This window comes from Hyaena hyaena, unplaced genomic scaffold, assembly GCF_003009895.1.
Source record: "Hyaena hyaena isolate Hyena2069 unplaced genomic scaffold, ASM300989v1 scaffold_10, whole genome shotgun sequence".
NCBI classification, from domain to species: Eukaryota; Metazoa; Chordata; class Mammalia; order Carnivora; family Hyaenidae; genus Hyaena; species Hyaena hyaena.
In genome coordinates, this window is record NW_024080642.1 from 1,580,091 (window position 1) to 1,595,321 (window position 15,231).

General features: G+C 44.4%; 1 protein-coding gene across 1 annotated transcript; it reads left to right on the top strand.

Annotated features, from left to right (window-relative positions):
• The first annotated feature begins 2,584 nt into the window (after positions 1-2,584).
• Positions 2,585-14,195, top strand: CUNH17orf75 (chromosome unknown C17orf75 homolog). Its single transcript, XM_039253770.1, has 10 exons — positions 2,585-2,768; positions 3,459-3,539; positions 4,817-4,942; positions 5,838-5,981; positions 6,216-6,273; positions 8,195-8,314; positions 9,528-9,592; positions 9,749-9,885; positions 11,165-11,268; positions 12,072-14,195. Exons 1-10 carry the CDS (start codon positions 2,629-2,631, stop codon positions 12,285-12,287), a joined length of 1,191 nt encoding a protein of 396 aa, XP_039109701.1. The 5' UTR covers positions 2,585-2,628; the 3' UTR covers positions 12,288-14,195.
• The last annotated feature ends 1,036 nt before the right edge of the window (positions 14,196-15,231 follow it).

A 15,231-nucleotide genomic window follows, 5' to 3' on the forward strand; every position in this document is an offset into this window, starting at 1 on the left:
GTGGAGGAGAGAGGATCACACTGAGAGAGCAAAATGTGCAAGTCTTTGAGGCTTAGCGCCTGAAACACACTAGCGGTACGAGGGCTGGAGCTTACAGTGGTGGGGCTGGTGGCAAGAGATTATCTCAGGGAGGGGCGCCTGGGTGGCTCAGTCGGTTAAACGTCCCACTTCGGCTCAGGGCATGATCGCCCGGTTCTGGATTCGAGCCCCGCGTTGGGCTCTGTGCTGACAGCTCAGAGCCTGGATGGAGCCTGCTTCAGATTCTGTGTCTCCCTCTCTCACCTCTCACCCTCCCCTGCTCACGCTGTCTCTCTTCCTCTCTCTCTCAGAAATAAATAAAAACATTAAAAAAAAACATTAAAAAAATAAATAATAAAAGATTATCCTAGGGAGAAAAAACGGAATCCAGGCTGGAAAGGAAGAAGTAAAACCGTAATCACAGATCGCATGATTTTGTTATGGGCTGAACTTCACCCTCAAAGAAAAATTAGTAAGTCCTAACCCCCAGTGCCTTTGAGCGGTGAGCAAGCTGCCACTCGAATAGAGGAAAACAGACGATAAATACATGTCAGGAGTGATAGCTGTACTGAAGAATTAAACAGTATGAGGGGACACGGTAGAGACTGATGGGTTGACAGCAGAGGTTCATGTGGGATATTTTGTACAGGACATTTTCTGTCTCAGGAGCCTGCATTTGTGCGACAAGTGAATAATGGGGGGGGGGGGTGGACAGGCAGAGAGAAGAGCAAATTCAAAGACTGTTACACTGGAGGGAAAAATTGAAATGTTTGAGAAACACAGGAAATGTGACCAGGACAGAGTGAGCAAGGAGAGAGTGATAGGAAATGAAGACGAGGGTGGGGGGTGGATAGAGGCTAAATGATGAAAGCCTCTGTGTATCACACAATCAGAGCCCTTTCCTTAGGGTTGTTTCTAAGACCTGAGCCGGAGAGTACGATATAAAATAGTAGTTAAGATTATAGCTTGATCACTTATATTGACTAAGCCTCCATTTTCGTCTCGTCTATAAAATGAGGATAAACCCCTCTGTTACAGAGTCTGTGCAAGGATAAATGAAATAAAACAGGTAAGTAACCTGGCCCATGGTTACTGCGAACTAAATGACAACTATTAAAGTACAAATGCTATATTCATATGACTATTGCTGTTGGCCTGTTGGCAGTTGATAGACCCAACTTGCAAAAACTAATGTCCTCAGATTATGTTCCTAGATGGTTGGTAAGAAGCCAGAAATGAGATTCCATAAGATCACCTGTCTACATTACTTTCTCGGCAGTAATCACATTCTGCCCTTCCCGTGTGCATGCCTTTTCTCCTTCAGTTGTGTTGTACCAGGACAAAAACTTAAATATTGGATTGTCTTTCTATACAAGCACATATTCGAATTCATTCTTTTTGGTAGCTACATAATCTTCTAGGACATATGTATTTTCTCCTGCTATAACAAATTAATCACAAATTAGTGGCTAAAACAATACAGATTTATTATATTGCGGATCTGGAGGTAGAAGTTTGAAATGTAGGGGCACCTGGGTGGCACAGTTAAAGCGTTGAACTCTCAGGGTTTTATCTCATGGTTTCGTGGGTTTGAGCCCCATGTCCAGCTCTGTGCTGACAGTGTGGAGTTGGCTTGGATTCTATCTCTCTACCTCTCTCTCTGCTCCTCCCCTGCTCACACTGTCTCTCTCTCTCTCTCAAAAATAAATACTTAAAAAGAGGGTTTTTTTAATTTAAAAAATCTTAAAAAATTAAAATTAACCACGTGTAGTAATTTTATTCCCATCAACTGTTTATGAGAACGACTGCTTCTTTACACACCCCCACAAGGTATTACCAAACTTTCAAATCTCTGCTAATCTGCCAGGTGAAAAGTTGTTCGATATACCATCAATTTCGTTAGAAATTGAACAGTTTACTTATGTATTTTTCATTTTATTTCTTCTGTGAACTGCCTATTGTCTTTTTTTTTTTTTTTTCTGAAGAACGAACAGCCATTCATCTATTACTTAGGTTGCAAATATTCTTCCTAGTTGGTCATTTGTGGTTTGACTTTGGGCCACACAGGGGTGTTTAGTTTTTACCTAGTCAGATTGATTCATCTTTTCCCATGTGCCTTCAAAGTGCTTCAAATATTTAGAAAGGCCTTCTTCAAGAATCTTTTAAAATTCTCCCATATTTTCACCTGGAAGCGGCATTTTAAAATTCTTTTATATCTTTTATCAAACGGGTGCATGTGAATGCGTGTCACGCACCCTGAAAGGGGGTACGAAGGCCGATTCAACCTTTCCCAGGTGGCTAGCTGGGCGCACCATATTTATCACATGCTAAATCTTCTAGACGTCTTGAACGAGAGCCACAGGAGAAAAGGAGTCAAAAGGGAACCGGTAAAAGATTCTGCGGGAGCTGACTTGGCGCGCCCGCGGGCCCCTGCGGGAGAAAAGCGCCCCCAGGCGGCCGGCTTACCGGCCTGCGACCCTGGGAAAGCGGCGGAACGCAGGTGTGCGAGGGCTGGGAGCCGCCCGAGCCCGGCCTCGCAGGACTGTACGGCAGCGGGGGAGCGGTTTGGCGGGAGCACAGGGCCGCTCGGAGGGCCCCGCCGCCGCCGCGATGCTCCCCTCCTTGCAGGAGTCTCTGGATGGGGATGAAAAGGAGCTAGAGAGCAGCGAGGAGGGAGGTTCGGCCGAGGAACGAAGACTCGAGCCGCCGCCCAGCAGCCACTACTGCCTCTACGGCTACCGCGGAAGCAGGTGCAGCGCCCGGCCGTCCCTACGGCCCCGCCCGGGCCCCGCAGCCCGGCCCCGCAGCCCGGCCCTGGCGGCTCGAAGAGCCTTCTTCCCCTCGCCTAGCTTGAGTGTCTGGCCCTAAGGGCCCTCCTCGCTTCACGCCGTTCTTCCTGGCCACCGTCCTGCACTATCGTGCCCCTTCTAAGCCTCTGCGCTCCAGCTCGTCTCTGTCGTCTCCTCAGCCCCTTCCTGTAGGCCCTGCCTTTCGGCGCTTCGCAGGCTCAATAATGTCAATTTCCACCTCTGTCCTTCCTGTCATTATCGCCCATTTTCTTCCATTAACTCCACGCATCCCTCCTCCCCCTCGCCCTAACCTCTGATTATCCTCTGCCCTCGCCGCCTCTTATTTCCTCGGTTGGGGCAGACATCCCTGGGGCTCTCTGGGTGCTGTAAGAAATTTCTTTGACTCTTGTGCATTTTTTATTTAAACCTTGCCTCCACCCCTTAGACGGCCTGGAGAGAGAAGGGGCTCATGTCAACACTGTTTCATGGGGTTTCCCTGCCATGAGTATAGGCAGTGGAGGATCCATACACTTTTACCTTGCAGCATTTTTAGTTAACTGTTCACCCCCACCCTGCTTGCAGGGGCAGGGGCCATACTCCGCTTGAGTTATAGCCCATTATTGATAGCTGTATTGCTTTTGCCGTGTGCAGGTTGGCACAGCAGCGAGGGGACAGTGATGATGGAAGCCCAAGTGGCACAAATGCAGGAACTCCCTCTGGTGATGATTTCAGGTAAAAACAGCTTGGCCATAACCTGTGCGTGTGCAGTTATCTTCTGTGCATCTCTGTCCTGTAGATATCAGTGGGTACCCCGTTTCCATTCGGCTTTCCCGGGGTCAGACCATCAAGCTCACCACCTCCCCTGGGAACCTCATCTGGATTTCCTCATTCGTTCATTCATTCAAGGCTGGGCAGTTCCACATACTGGTGGTGCCCCTGGTGATTAGCCAGAGGCAATTAATCTTAGTTCCTTGATTGGAAACTGCATTAAAGATTCAATATCATATGGGTCTAAATAAATGTAAAATCCTCCTTCTCCCGCCTTTCAGTACCCTTTCAGAGCTTCTCTGCTATGCACTAGAATGTAAACTCCAGGAGATTATTATCTCTCTGGTTCATTGATGTCTCCCTGCCCAGCACCTAGGCAGGTACTAGGAGTAGTGGTACTAGGGTAGACATCTTTTTGGTTTATTTATTCTTGAAAGAGACAGAGAAAGTGCAAACAGGGGAGGGGCAGAGAGAGACAGAGAAGGGGAGAGAAAGAGAATCCCAAGCGAGATTCAGTGCAGAGCCCGACACGGGGCTCAATTCCACAAACCACAAGATGGTGACCTGGGCCAAAACCAAGAGTCAGACACTCAACCGACTGAGCCACCCAAGTGCCCTTAAGGTAGACATTTAATACCTATTTAATAAACAAATGGTTGAATGAATGAACCTTAACACTTGATGCAAAGTAGGGTATACTACAAAAATAGTTTTGCTGACTGGCTGAAGGATGGTTTAAGGAATTTTTCAGATGTTACAATAGTATTGTGGTATTGTGAAAAGGAGGTAAGGTCCATGGAGGGGATTCCAGTGGAGACCTAATATTAGAGAGATGGAGCGCCTGGGTGGCTCAGTTGGTTAAGCATCCGACTTCGGCTCAAGTCATGGTCTCGCAGTCTGTGGGTTTGAGCCCCATATCGGGCTCTGTGCCGACAGCTCAGAGCCTGGAGCCTGCTTCGGGTTCTGTGTCTCCATCTCTCTTTGCCCCTTCCCTGTTCTCTCTCTCTCTCTGTCTGTGTCTCTCAAAAATAAACATTAGAGAGAATGACCTGGAAAGATAGGATTATGTTAAGTGTTAGATCCTACTTGGTGACACACACTCCTAGACGGCTCACCGACAGGAATCAGATAAGGAGTTTTTCCAAGTCTGTAAAGAGATTCTGGCTTTTGGTGATATTCTGCCTTCTGGGGTATGTGTGCAGTAGTCCCCCGGTAAGGGATGTGTTCTTTGGTTTGTCAAGCCTCTCCTTGCTGGACACCAATCTGCCCTGTGAAGCGGAGCCAGAGCTGCGCAGTTTCCTCGCCAGGCGTCTCTCTAAGGGAGCAGTGTTTGAAGGGCTGGGTAACGTTGCATCTGTGGAGCTGAGGTAAGCGTATAATGTGCTGTGTCCTGAATTTTCCTTTCTGAGCTAAATATGAGAAGTGATGAGAAATTCCGAAAGATCAGCTCTTACTAGGCTTGCAGAGTGCATCTTTATTCTCAGGCAACAGCCTGAGCACTGGGGGACACACACACGGAATGGAATTAATTGAATGGCCAACTCTGCCTCCCAGCACTTATTTAGTCTTGCGCTTGGAAGAAGAGCGTTAACTGCCGAAACTAAAATTGTACACTTTACAGTTTGTAAAGCACTTTCACAAACTTTGATGCCATTTTATCTACAAAGGGGTCACAGAGCAGACAGATCCTCTTCCTTCCATTTTCAGAGGAGCAAAGGTACTCGAAGACACTAAGATCACAGGCTGGTCATCTTGATGGAATTCAGGCTTAAACAGAGGTGTCCCCTGTTGAATTCTAGCCATCTTTCCATTACATCCCTTGATTGTAGTTGACTTCAGAATATGATTTTAGCATCAAGTCCCCTCAGAGGACAGCCACAGGCCAAAGATAAAGCTGCATGATAAACATGTTGCATCTGCCTAGAGCTTCAGGGATTCATGAAGGTTTAAGGGAGAGAAAGAACATGTTTGTAATGTAAATGTGGATATACTATGAATGACAGGAGAATCGCATGGGCTTCTCACATAAGATAGGAGAATTCAAACGAATTCTGTTAGGTGCTGCTTTCGCTAAAGCCCGTAATGGCGCATGTCAATTTTCTTCTGCTATTACAAGTGAACCAAGGAGAAGTCTGGGAAAGGCTGACCTAGTTTGCAATCTAATGGCATTGCCAGATCCAGATGACCAGGGTTCAGGGCAGTCCGTAAAACTAGATGCATGAGCTGGCAAAATGATATATTTTACTGTTTTTTCTTTCCCAGGATTCCAGATTACCGGGTTGGTTGTTATTACTGTCTTTTCCAGCAAGAAAAACTGCTTCCTGAAACAGCAACAGTGGACTCTGAACATAACACTTCAGAGTATGTGGTCTGTTTTTTAGGAGGGTCTGAAAAAGGACTTGAGCTATATCCTTTCTTTGGTCTTTGGTGATATCAGGAAGGAAAACGCGGGAAGCCGAGTGGAGGAGTATTACTACCAACCTCCAAAGAGCTTTTCTACCCCTTATGTATTTGCTTCATTTCATACAACCGCTTTGTCTTTGAACTTACAGGTTGCATTATTTGAGAGATTTTATATTTCTTATTGAGAGATCAGAGCACTGTCTTGATTCATCATTTATTGCTTCCTTAAGAAAGTACTTTCAGGCTTGAATTGGACAAGTATATTCAAGGGCTGAAAACTAACATGAACTGTGAGGTAAGATGATTGTTTTAACTGTTAAGCCTGAGATGATTAACATACTGTGACTGCTGTACTTATGAAGTCATTCAGGTGGATACGAAGACACACAGATTCTAAAAATGTACTGCTTTGTGGGCTAGTGGAAGGGTACTTATTACGGGAAGCAAGGAACCTCGTCCTGTAAAAGCTCTAAGTTTCACATGACTGCTTCTAATATTTTGTATCCATGAAAAATAAGGTCCATTAAATTCAATGTATGTGGTAACATGCCAAGTGAGGAAGAGTATGCTCTTTTCCTGATTTCTAGGCCCATAAGATTTATATTCAGGTCAGACTAATGTCCATGAAGCCTCAGGCACCAAAGTCATGCTGTATAGTGGTCTGCATATCCTTGAACTTAACATCAAAGATTTTTCGAAAAATTCCATTTTTCATTGATCGATCTTTTGTGACTTAGATATATCCATATTGATTCATTTATCATACCTTTGAGAAACTACACACTCAGATTGTAGCAGTTGTTAAAGTCACAACTCTTATGACTTTACTAACCATTACATGGGATAACAATTCTTTTTACTTGGCACGAGCTTAGAAGACTCTGTGGGAAAGGACAGCATAGGAGTGAGCCAGGGCGATGAGTCCGGGGCAAGCTGCTCTCCCAGAGTGGAACTCTTCCACTAGCCCCAGGGAGCAGCACAGCCTAGAAACCCGGGTGTGCTCATGGCAGCATGTCTGACAGCTGGCATGCTTTGATGAGCTAACTTATGTGTCCTTCTCTGATCCCTGAAAATAAAGTCTTGAAAAAAATCTCCAATGAGTGTATGCTGGGGGGAGATGGACATTTAAATGCCCAACATTTCCCAGTGATGACATAGCATGGAACCCTATTAATTTGGTCTCTTTATTGTATGTAATGCACTTCTAAGTGTGTGTGTATGTGTGTGTTTGGTTTGGTTTTGGTTTTAAATTTTTTTTGAATGCTTATTCATTTGTGAGAGACAGAGAGGACAGAGTGTGAACTGGGGAAGGGCAGAGAGAGAGGGAGACACAGAATTCGAAGCAGACTCCGGGCTCTGAGTTGTCAGCACAACAACACAGACAACACAGACAACACAGACGTGGGGCTCAATGTCACCAACTGCAAGATCATGACCTGAGCCGAAGTCAGATGCTTAGCCAATTGAGCCACCCAAGAACCCTTGTTTTGTTTTTAAAGTAGGCTCATGCCCAACTTGGGGCCTGAACTCACAACCCTGAGGTCAAGAGTCACATGCTCTACTGACTGAGCCAGCTAGATGCTCCTTAAGAAATTCAGTACAGGGGTACCTGGGTGGCTCAGTCGGTTAAGCGTCTAACTTCAGCTCAGGTCATGATCACACGGTTCGTGGGTTCAAGCCCCGTGTCAGGCTCTGTGCTGACAACTAGGTCAGAGCCTGGAGCTGCTTCGGATTCTGTATTTCCCTCTCTCTCTGACCCTCCCCTGCTCACACTGTTTCTCTCTCTCTCTCAGAAATAAATTAAAAAAAATAAAAAGAAATTCAGTACAAAATTAATCCCCACTGTGCTCAGCAAGCCTAGGAAAATTATATCACAATTCGTTTTCTTTTTAGTTGATGGTGTTACCTTAAAAAAAAGGAGGTATCTGTCCTTAGTTCTTTTCACTATCGAAAGTATAACAAATTGGGGCACTGGTTGGCTTAGTCATTTGAGTGTCTAACTGGGTAGTGGGGTCCAGCCCTGCATCGGACTCTGTGCTGAGCACGGAGTCTGCTTAGGATCTCTCTCTGTCCCTCTGCCCTTCTTCCCTTCGTGTGTGCTCTTCCTCCCCCTCTCTCTCAACAAATAAATAGACTGCTACATATCATGAAGAAAATGTTAAGTCTACTGAAGTGAAGGCTTATATTAAACCCAATGACATTCTTTCTTAATCTAGGAAAGAGGCCTGGAGAACCACATGAAGCCCTACTTGAGCAGCTGGTTTGAGGACGTTGTGTGCCCAATCCAAAGGGTGGTTCTTCTCTTTCAGGAGAAGCTTACCTTTCTGCTACATGCCGTGAGTATTGCCTGAACAAAAAAGCATTTCTTTAATCAAGAGTCACGTTGGCAGAGTTTGGATTTTTTTAAGACATACTCACTCCCTCTGAACATTCCTTTGTCTCTCCTGAATATTCACTCAAGCTATGCTTGCAGTCATGATAGACCACTCTGTTTCCTGAGATCTCAAAAGTTCCATCGCCAAGGTGGCATTGCAAGTACTAAATCTTCCTAATAGGATCAACATTTTTTTTTAAATGTTTTATTTATTTCTAGGAGAGAGAGAGAGAGAGAGAGCGTGAGCAGGGGAGGGTCAGAGAGAGGGAGTCACAGATTCTGAAATAGGCTCCAGGCTCTGAGCTGGCAGTCAGCACAGAGCCCGACGCGGGGCTCGAACCCACGAACCGCGAGATCATGACCTAAGCGAAAGTCAGACGCTTAACCGACTAAGCCACCCAGGCACCCCTAGGATCAGCATTTTTGAATAATACTTTTTGAGGTGATCTCTGGGAGACGTATAATTTCCAAACCAGTTTGAGAAGGAAAATAAAAATCCAGAGTGATTTTTAACCATATAAAAATGTCCAGGGGCGCCTGGGTGGCTTAGTCGGTTAAGCGTCCGACTTTCGCTTAGGTCATGATCTCGCGGTTCGTGGGTTCGAGCCCCGCGTCGGGCTCTGTGCTGACTGCCAGCTCAGAGCCTGGAACCTGTTTCAGTCTGTGACTCCCTCTCTCTCTGACCCTCCCCTGCTCATGCTGTCTCTCTCTCTCCTAGAAATAAAAAAAAAAAAAAAAAAATGTCCAAAGAGGGGCACCCGGCTGGCTCAGTCAGTAAAGCCTACAACCCTTAATCTTGGGGACATAAGTTCGAGCGCCACATTGGGGGTAGAGTTTACTTAAAAGAAAATGTCCAGATAAAAAATGAAAAATGCACTATCATATCTAGGCAATTGGAGAAGGCGGGAGTATATATATGGCCAGGCTTTTATGTAAATATGTGGTGGGTAAATTCAGCTGATACTGGATGGTGCATGAGACCAGAGTGGTAAGGCCACGTTTTGGACTGCCCACTGACAGCCTCTGAACAAGGCTCCGGAGAGCTCCGGGCTCGTACTTATCAAGCACCGTCTGGCGCAGTGGCTATTGGGGAAGTTGACGTTTAGTCTCAAGTAGCTGCTCAATGAGGAAAACTGGAATACATGTCTCAATTAGGCTTTATTTTTCTCTTGTAGGCTCTGAGTTATACTCCTGTTGAAGTTAAAGAATCAGATGAAAAAACAAAGAGAGACATTAACAGGTAAAGAACAGTTTTGCAAGGAGGGCACCTTTTCCCACAGCAAGCCCGGTGTTAACATATTTAACCCCCCCACCCTCACCCCCACACAGAATGAATTTGCTTTCTCCCTCCTGTCCCTCCCTACTGTGTGTGGACGAGAACTTGTGTGCATGGCAGGTTTCTGAGCGTGGCCAGTCTTCAAGGCCTTATTCACGAGGGCACCATGACATCTTTGTGCATGGCCATGACGGAGGAGCCGCGCAAATCCGTGGTCATCGACTGTAGTAGCTCCCAGCCCCAGTTCTACAATGCAGGTGAGCGAGACCCCTGAGGCAGCCTTCCGGGCACTATCCGGAGTCTCCGTTTTTGCACCGGAAACACATGATTGAAACGTATCCCTCCTGCCTTGTGCAGTTTACATGTTTATCTCAAACTCACCAAACACAATAGCAATTCCAGAACCATGGAAATCCCGCCACGCCAAGCAATTCCACTACTGTGTATATAGAGAAATCCTTGTATGTGTGCATAAGGAAACAAGTACAAAAATGTTCATAAAGGCATCGTTTGAAATAGCAAAGAACGGAAGCACATGTCTATCAGCAGGAAGACTGTAAACCTGCTATATTTGTATAATGGAGTCCTACATAGCAGTGAAAACACATGAACTAGAGCTACGTGCCTTGGTATATCTCAGAGGCGAATCAGCCATTAAACAAAAATACATAAAATTTTAACATATTTTATCATATGCAAAGTAATACTATCTAGGGCTTAAAGATGGAGAAAAAATATGTGGCAAAAGTTTAAAGAAATGGGGGGGGCGCCTAGATGGCTCAGTCGGTTAAGCGTCCAACTTCAGCTCAGGTCATGATCTCGCAGTTAGTGAGTTCGAGCCCTGTGTCTGGCTCTGCTGACAGCTCGGAGCCTGGAGCCTGCTTCAGATTCTGTGTCTCCCTCTCTGCTCCTTCCCCACTCATGCTCGTGCTCTCTCTCAAAAATAAAAACTATTTAAAAATAAATAAGTGGGAATCTTTTCTGATGGGAAAGGAGGGGAGTGTGATTCGGAAGAGGCATACAGGGCTCCAGCTAGGTTTTTGTTTTGTTTTGTTTTAATGTTTACTTTTGAGAGCGAGAGAGAGAGAGAGAGAGAGAGAGACAGAGTGTGAGTGGAGGAGGGGCAGAGAGGGAGACACAGAATCCGAAGCAGGCTCCAGGCTCCAGGCTCCAGGCTCCGAGCTGTCAGCACAGAGCCTGATGCGGGGCTTGAACTCAAGAACGGGAAGATCATGACCTACATGAAGTTGGATGCTTAACTGACTGAGCCACCCAGGCGCCCCGCCAATTGATATTTCTTAGCCAGGCAGTGACTAAATTATTTTATTAGATTGTTATAGAAGTCTTTTTAATCTATCAGTATTTTTATCAAGAAAGAAAACAAATCAAATGTGTACACATATTGAATCATTATGTTGTACACTTGAAGCTAGTACGTGAGATGTCATTTACACCTCAGTTCATAAAATAGAACAAATAGCTTATGCTTTGTAGGATTTCATTTTTATTAGTCTCATTTTTCTAAATACCTTACAGGAAGCAACCGGTTTTGTGAGGATTGGATGCAGGCTTTTCTGAATGGCGCCGAAGGAGGTAACCCTTTTCTTTTTCGACAAGTACTGGAGAACTTTAAACTAAAGGTAATTTAACTGGCTCTGTGCCAAATGCCACATATAGTTTTTGCCTGAATTGTGTCCAAGTAACAAATCTACTTTACAGCTGTGATGTCTCTTAAACAGGACGTTCTCAAAACTAGAATCCCCAGAAAGCATTTACTTTATATTTTTCAGGGGCTTCTGCATTTATATCATTGCATTTCCAGTTAATCAGGTTGAACACCTGCTTGCATCTCAGGGACATCAGTCCTGTAATTTGTGACGTATCTTAGTTGGAAAGCACGCACACACACACACACACACACACACACACACACACACACACCCAGTTCAGTGCCTAAGAGTTCAGGATTCTGATGGGGGTGGGGAGTGTTGTTACTTTATGTAGTTGATTTTAAAAGTATTTTTACCTGGAGCGCCTGGGTGGCTTAGTCGGTTAAGCGTCCGACTTTCACTCAGGTCATGATCTCGTGGTTCGTGGGTTCGAGCCCCGCGTTGGGCTCTGTGCTGACTGCCAGCTCAGAGCCTGGAGCCTGTTTGAGTCTGTGACTCCCTCTCTCTCTGACCCTCCCCTGCTCACGCTGTCTCTCTCTCTCTCTCCCCTAGAAATAAATAAAAAACATTTAAAAAAAAGTATTTTTGCCTTATATAAGAAATTTTGTTCTCCCGTGGGCAAAGCATATTGGCAGTAAGAATGATGGAAATATTTAAAATGAAAAGCAAACATCTCAGCAATGCATGTCAAGTTCTCAGCTGGACAGGAGATATTTTTCAGGCTTCATTATTATCTCAGTAAGCACGTGTTTAACTGGGTAATCTTTTTCTAGGCCATACAAGACACCAATAATTTGAAGAGATTTATCCGACAGGCAGAAATGAATCATTATGCTTTGTTTAAGTGTTACACGTTCCTAAAGAACTGTGGTAGTGGGGATATCCTTCTGAAGATTGTTAAAGTAGAACACGAGGAAATGCCCGAAGCCAAGAACGTGGTGGCTGTCCTTGAAGAATTTATGAAGGAAGCCCTTGCCCAAAGTTTGTGATCACATGTTTTGAGATCATTGGACTGTGAAGTCATACATGGATGCTGTGGTGTTTGAAACTGTGCTTGTCATAATTGCCATAGGATTGCTACCGAGGATTATTTGAAACCCACTCTAGATGTTTTCATTTTGTACCTCTAAAATTCAACTTACTTAGACATAAAAGTCCGAGGACCATCTTCACTGAGTCCTAGATAGACGTGCGTTAGAGTTGTGGAATTTTAGCATACCGCCGGCCCCATGAATTCTAGACTTAAAGGGGTTGATGCTCAAAACTCTTGAGAAGTAATTCTGTGGCTTCTCTGAGGAGTCGGCATTTAGCAGCTTTTCCTCTCAGAAAAATTGTAAAACTTCTGTCTCAATGTATCATAGCTTCTTTAAGAAAATGTCCTCCTCGTCTTCGGACAAGATTAGCCCTGCGACACCGTTTCAAAGATAGATCTGTGCATCCTGTGGGTGCGTGGATAGATTTTGTTGTCTGATTGATAATGGGATGGGTGATAAAGCCAGCTTTTAAGTCAGGACACAAATCATGAGTGTGTAAGAAATTAAATGAGCTTTAAAAATAGATGCAGGAGCTTCAAGATAAAACCTTATCTCGGATGGAAAGCTACTGCCGAAGTGGCCCCCATAATTCATTTTTTCACAGGTATTTTGCCAAGAGCCTGTACTTTCTTTTTACTACAAAAACGCTAGCTTTCAGAGTATTACAAAAGAAACAAAGTACATAAATTCTACAGGCACACTGTAACTTGAAGAACGCCAACAGAGTCTTCCTATCAGAGTTACCCATTGATTTCAGTTTTTTGTAGATTTGTTACAAGCCTCACGTTGTTTTACCCTCAATCCATTGAACGTGCCCTCAGCTGGAGCCATTTATAATTCCCGTGGAAGTCAACCATAGCTACACACATATAGTGGCTCTTTGTTCCGTGCAGCTCTTTAATAAATCCATTTGATAATGATTTTTGTTTAGAAGATCAGAAGCCTCATTCTCACTGCCGTCAGGATGCTCAGAGGAACACAAGCCCATAAAAATCCTCTCCTTAAACTCATCTCAATTCACATAAGTGCTGAGTTCTGACTTTCAAAATGACTGACAGTGGCTGCCTGCTTTCTCTTCTGCAGAAGTCGAGGGACATGACTCCCCAAGCCATTTCTTTTCCTTTAATGAGAAATACAATTCAGGATCTTCATGAAGACTCTCATATGGTTTTAAACTTTAATAACTTGGATTGTAGGCAGTATAGGAAAAAAAATCCAAATAGCATTTTTTATACCTTTACATTCAGAATGACTATGGGAAATAAGCAATTGTATGGCACTACCCTTGAATCTGACTTTTCCTAATGTACTCTGTTGCTCATTTAGAAATCAATTGTTTTTAATAGACAGCATTAGGACATCAACATCTGGAGTCTAAAAAAACATATTTTTCACTTTCAAATTCACATATCAACAGCCCATGATGTAAATGGCATTTAAAAGTAAATTATTACCTGCTTCAAGCTATTTATGGATACAGTCAAGGTATAATTATATATTTCTTACATGTACTTTCATATATATATTTTGTGATGCAGGCTCACTACATTACAGTTGTATACCATACAGTCTTACTTTACAAGTCTGTGACAAACTCACTACTGTAGGCAAGGACAACAGTGACTTGGAATCGAGTATCTTGTGGGCCACGAGAAGAAACTCACAGAGCTCGAATTTTAATAATCTAATGCATTAACTTTTAAAGTTTTTAAAAAGGATTTGTTCAGGTGTGGAATACATTTATGTATTACGTGTGTGCTCTACACACAGAGCAAATGTATGTTTGTCATGTATCAAAAATGGCCTCAGTTTACCTGTAATTAGATTTGTAATAATAATAATAAACTTAGCTTCTCACCAACAGAGTCATTTTTATTTAACTAGCTTCATTCTCAAGGCTGACGTTTTTATTCATCCCAGCAAGTTTATGGGGAAATGAACACTTGTTACGCTAAGGAATTTGTTGAAGACCATCACACCACCTGCTGGAATACACCTTTCTGTACCTCGCAGGAGGCATCAGGCAGGGTGTAAGGGCAGTCTCCATCACGGTGTGTTAGTCGCTGTCCAGAGAAGATAAACCTGTGGGACCCAATAATGCAGGTCACTGCTCTTCGCTCTCCCTCACTACTAACCGTGACAGAATGCCTGTCCTTCACCAGAGGCGCCCCTACACCGGACGCTAGGAAAGCCTGCGGGCATCTGGGAAGGAAAATTCAGTCACGTGGACCATGGTTTCCTCACCACATGTCTTCTCAGTAACAGAGACCCACCCCTGGCATCAATGAGGCCTCTCCACTTGGAGGTCTAGGAAGGCAGCCCCACTTCGACAACTGCTAACCTTCCTAGATGGGTCACAGACTTCAGATCATTCAGAGTTGGCATAAATGCTAGATCGTGGGAGTCAGGGGTGATTCGGGAGCAGTAATGAACTCATAGTTCTGGATTGTCCTGTAAACTACTTCCAGGAGGGCTGATAAAGAGTAGATCCTGTTAAGTGAACACCAAACGAACATTCCAAGGTTCATTACTGTTACTAATGCAATGAGACTGCATCTTTAAACATCCTGAGGGGCGCCTGGGTGGCTCAGTCGGTTAGGTGTCCGACTTCAGCTCAGGTCATGATCTCACGGTTCGTGGGTTCAAGCCTCGTGTTGGCTCTGTGCTGACAGCTAGCTCAGCCTGGAATCTGCTTCGGATTCTGTGTCTCCCTCTCTCTCTGACCCTCCCCTGCTCACGCTGTCTCTATCGCTCTCTCAGAAACAAATAAGACATTAAAAAAAAATTTAAACAAACACCCTGACATTTCAGTGTCCTTGAACTCCCGACAAACAGCTGAGGGTTGAGAGCATGAACTTTGCAACCATGGTATGAAGCCATGTATGCCATAAAGCACCTG

Coding starts and splice junctions, on each gene's coding strand:
- CUNH17orf75 (XM_039253770.1), top strand. CDS start 2,629: ATGCTCCCCTCCTTGCAGGAGTCTCTGGATGGGGATGAAAAGGAGCTA. Junction 9,593..9,748: donor ACAAAGAGAGACATTAACAG/GTAAAGAACAGT, acceptor TGTGCATGGCAG/GTTTCTGAGCGTGGCCAGTC. Junction 9,886..11,164: donor GCCCCAGTTCTACAATGCAG/GTGAGCGAGACC, acceptor AATACCTTACAG/GAAGCAACCGGTTTTGTGAG.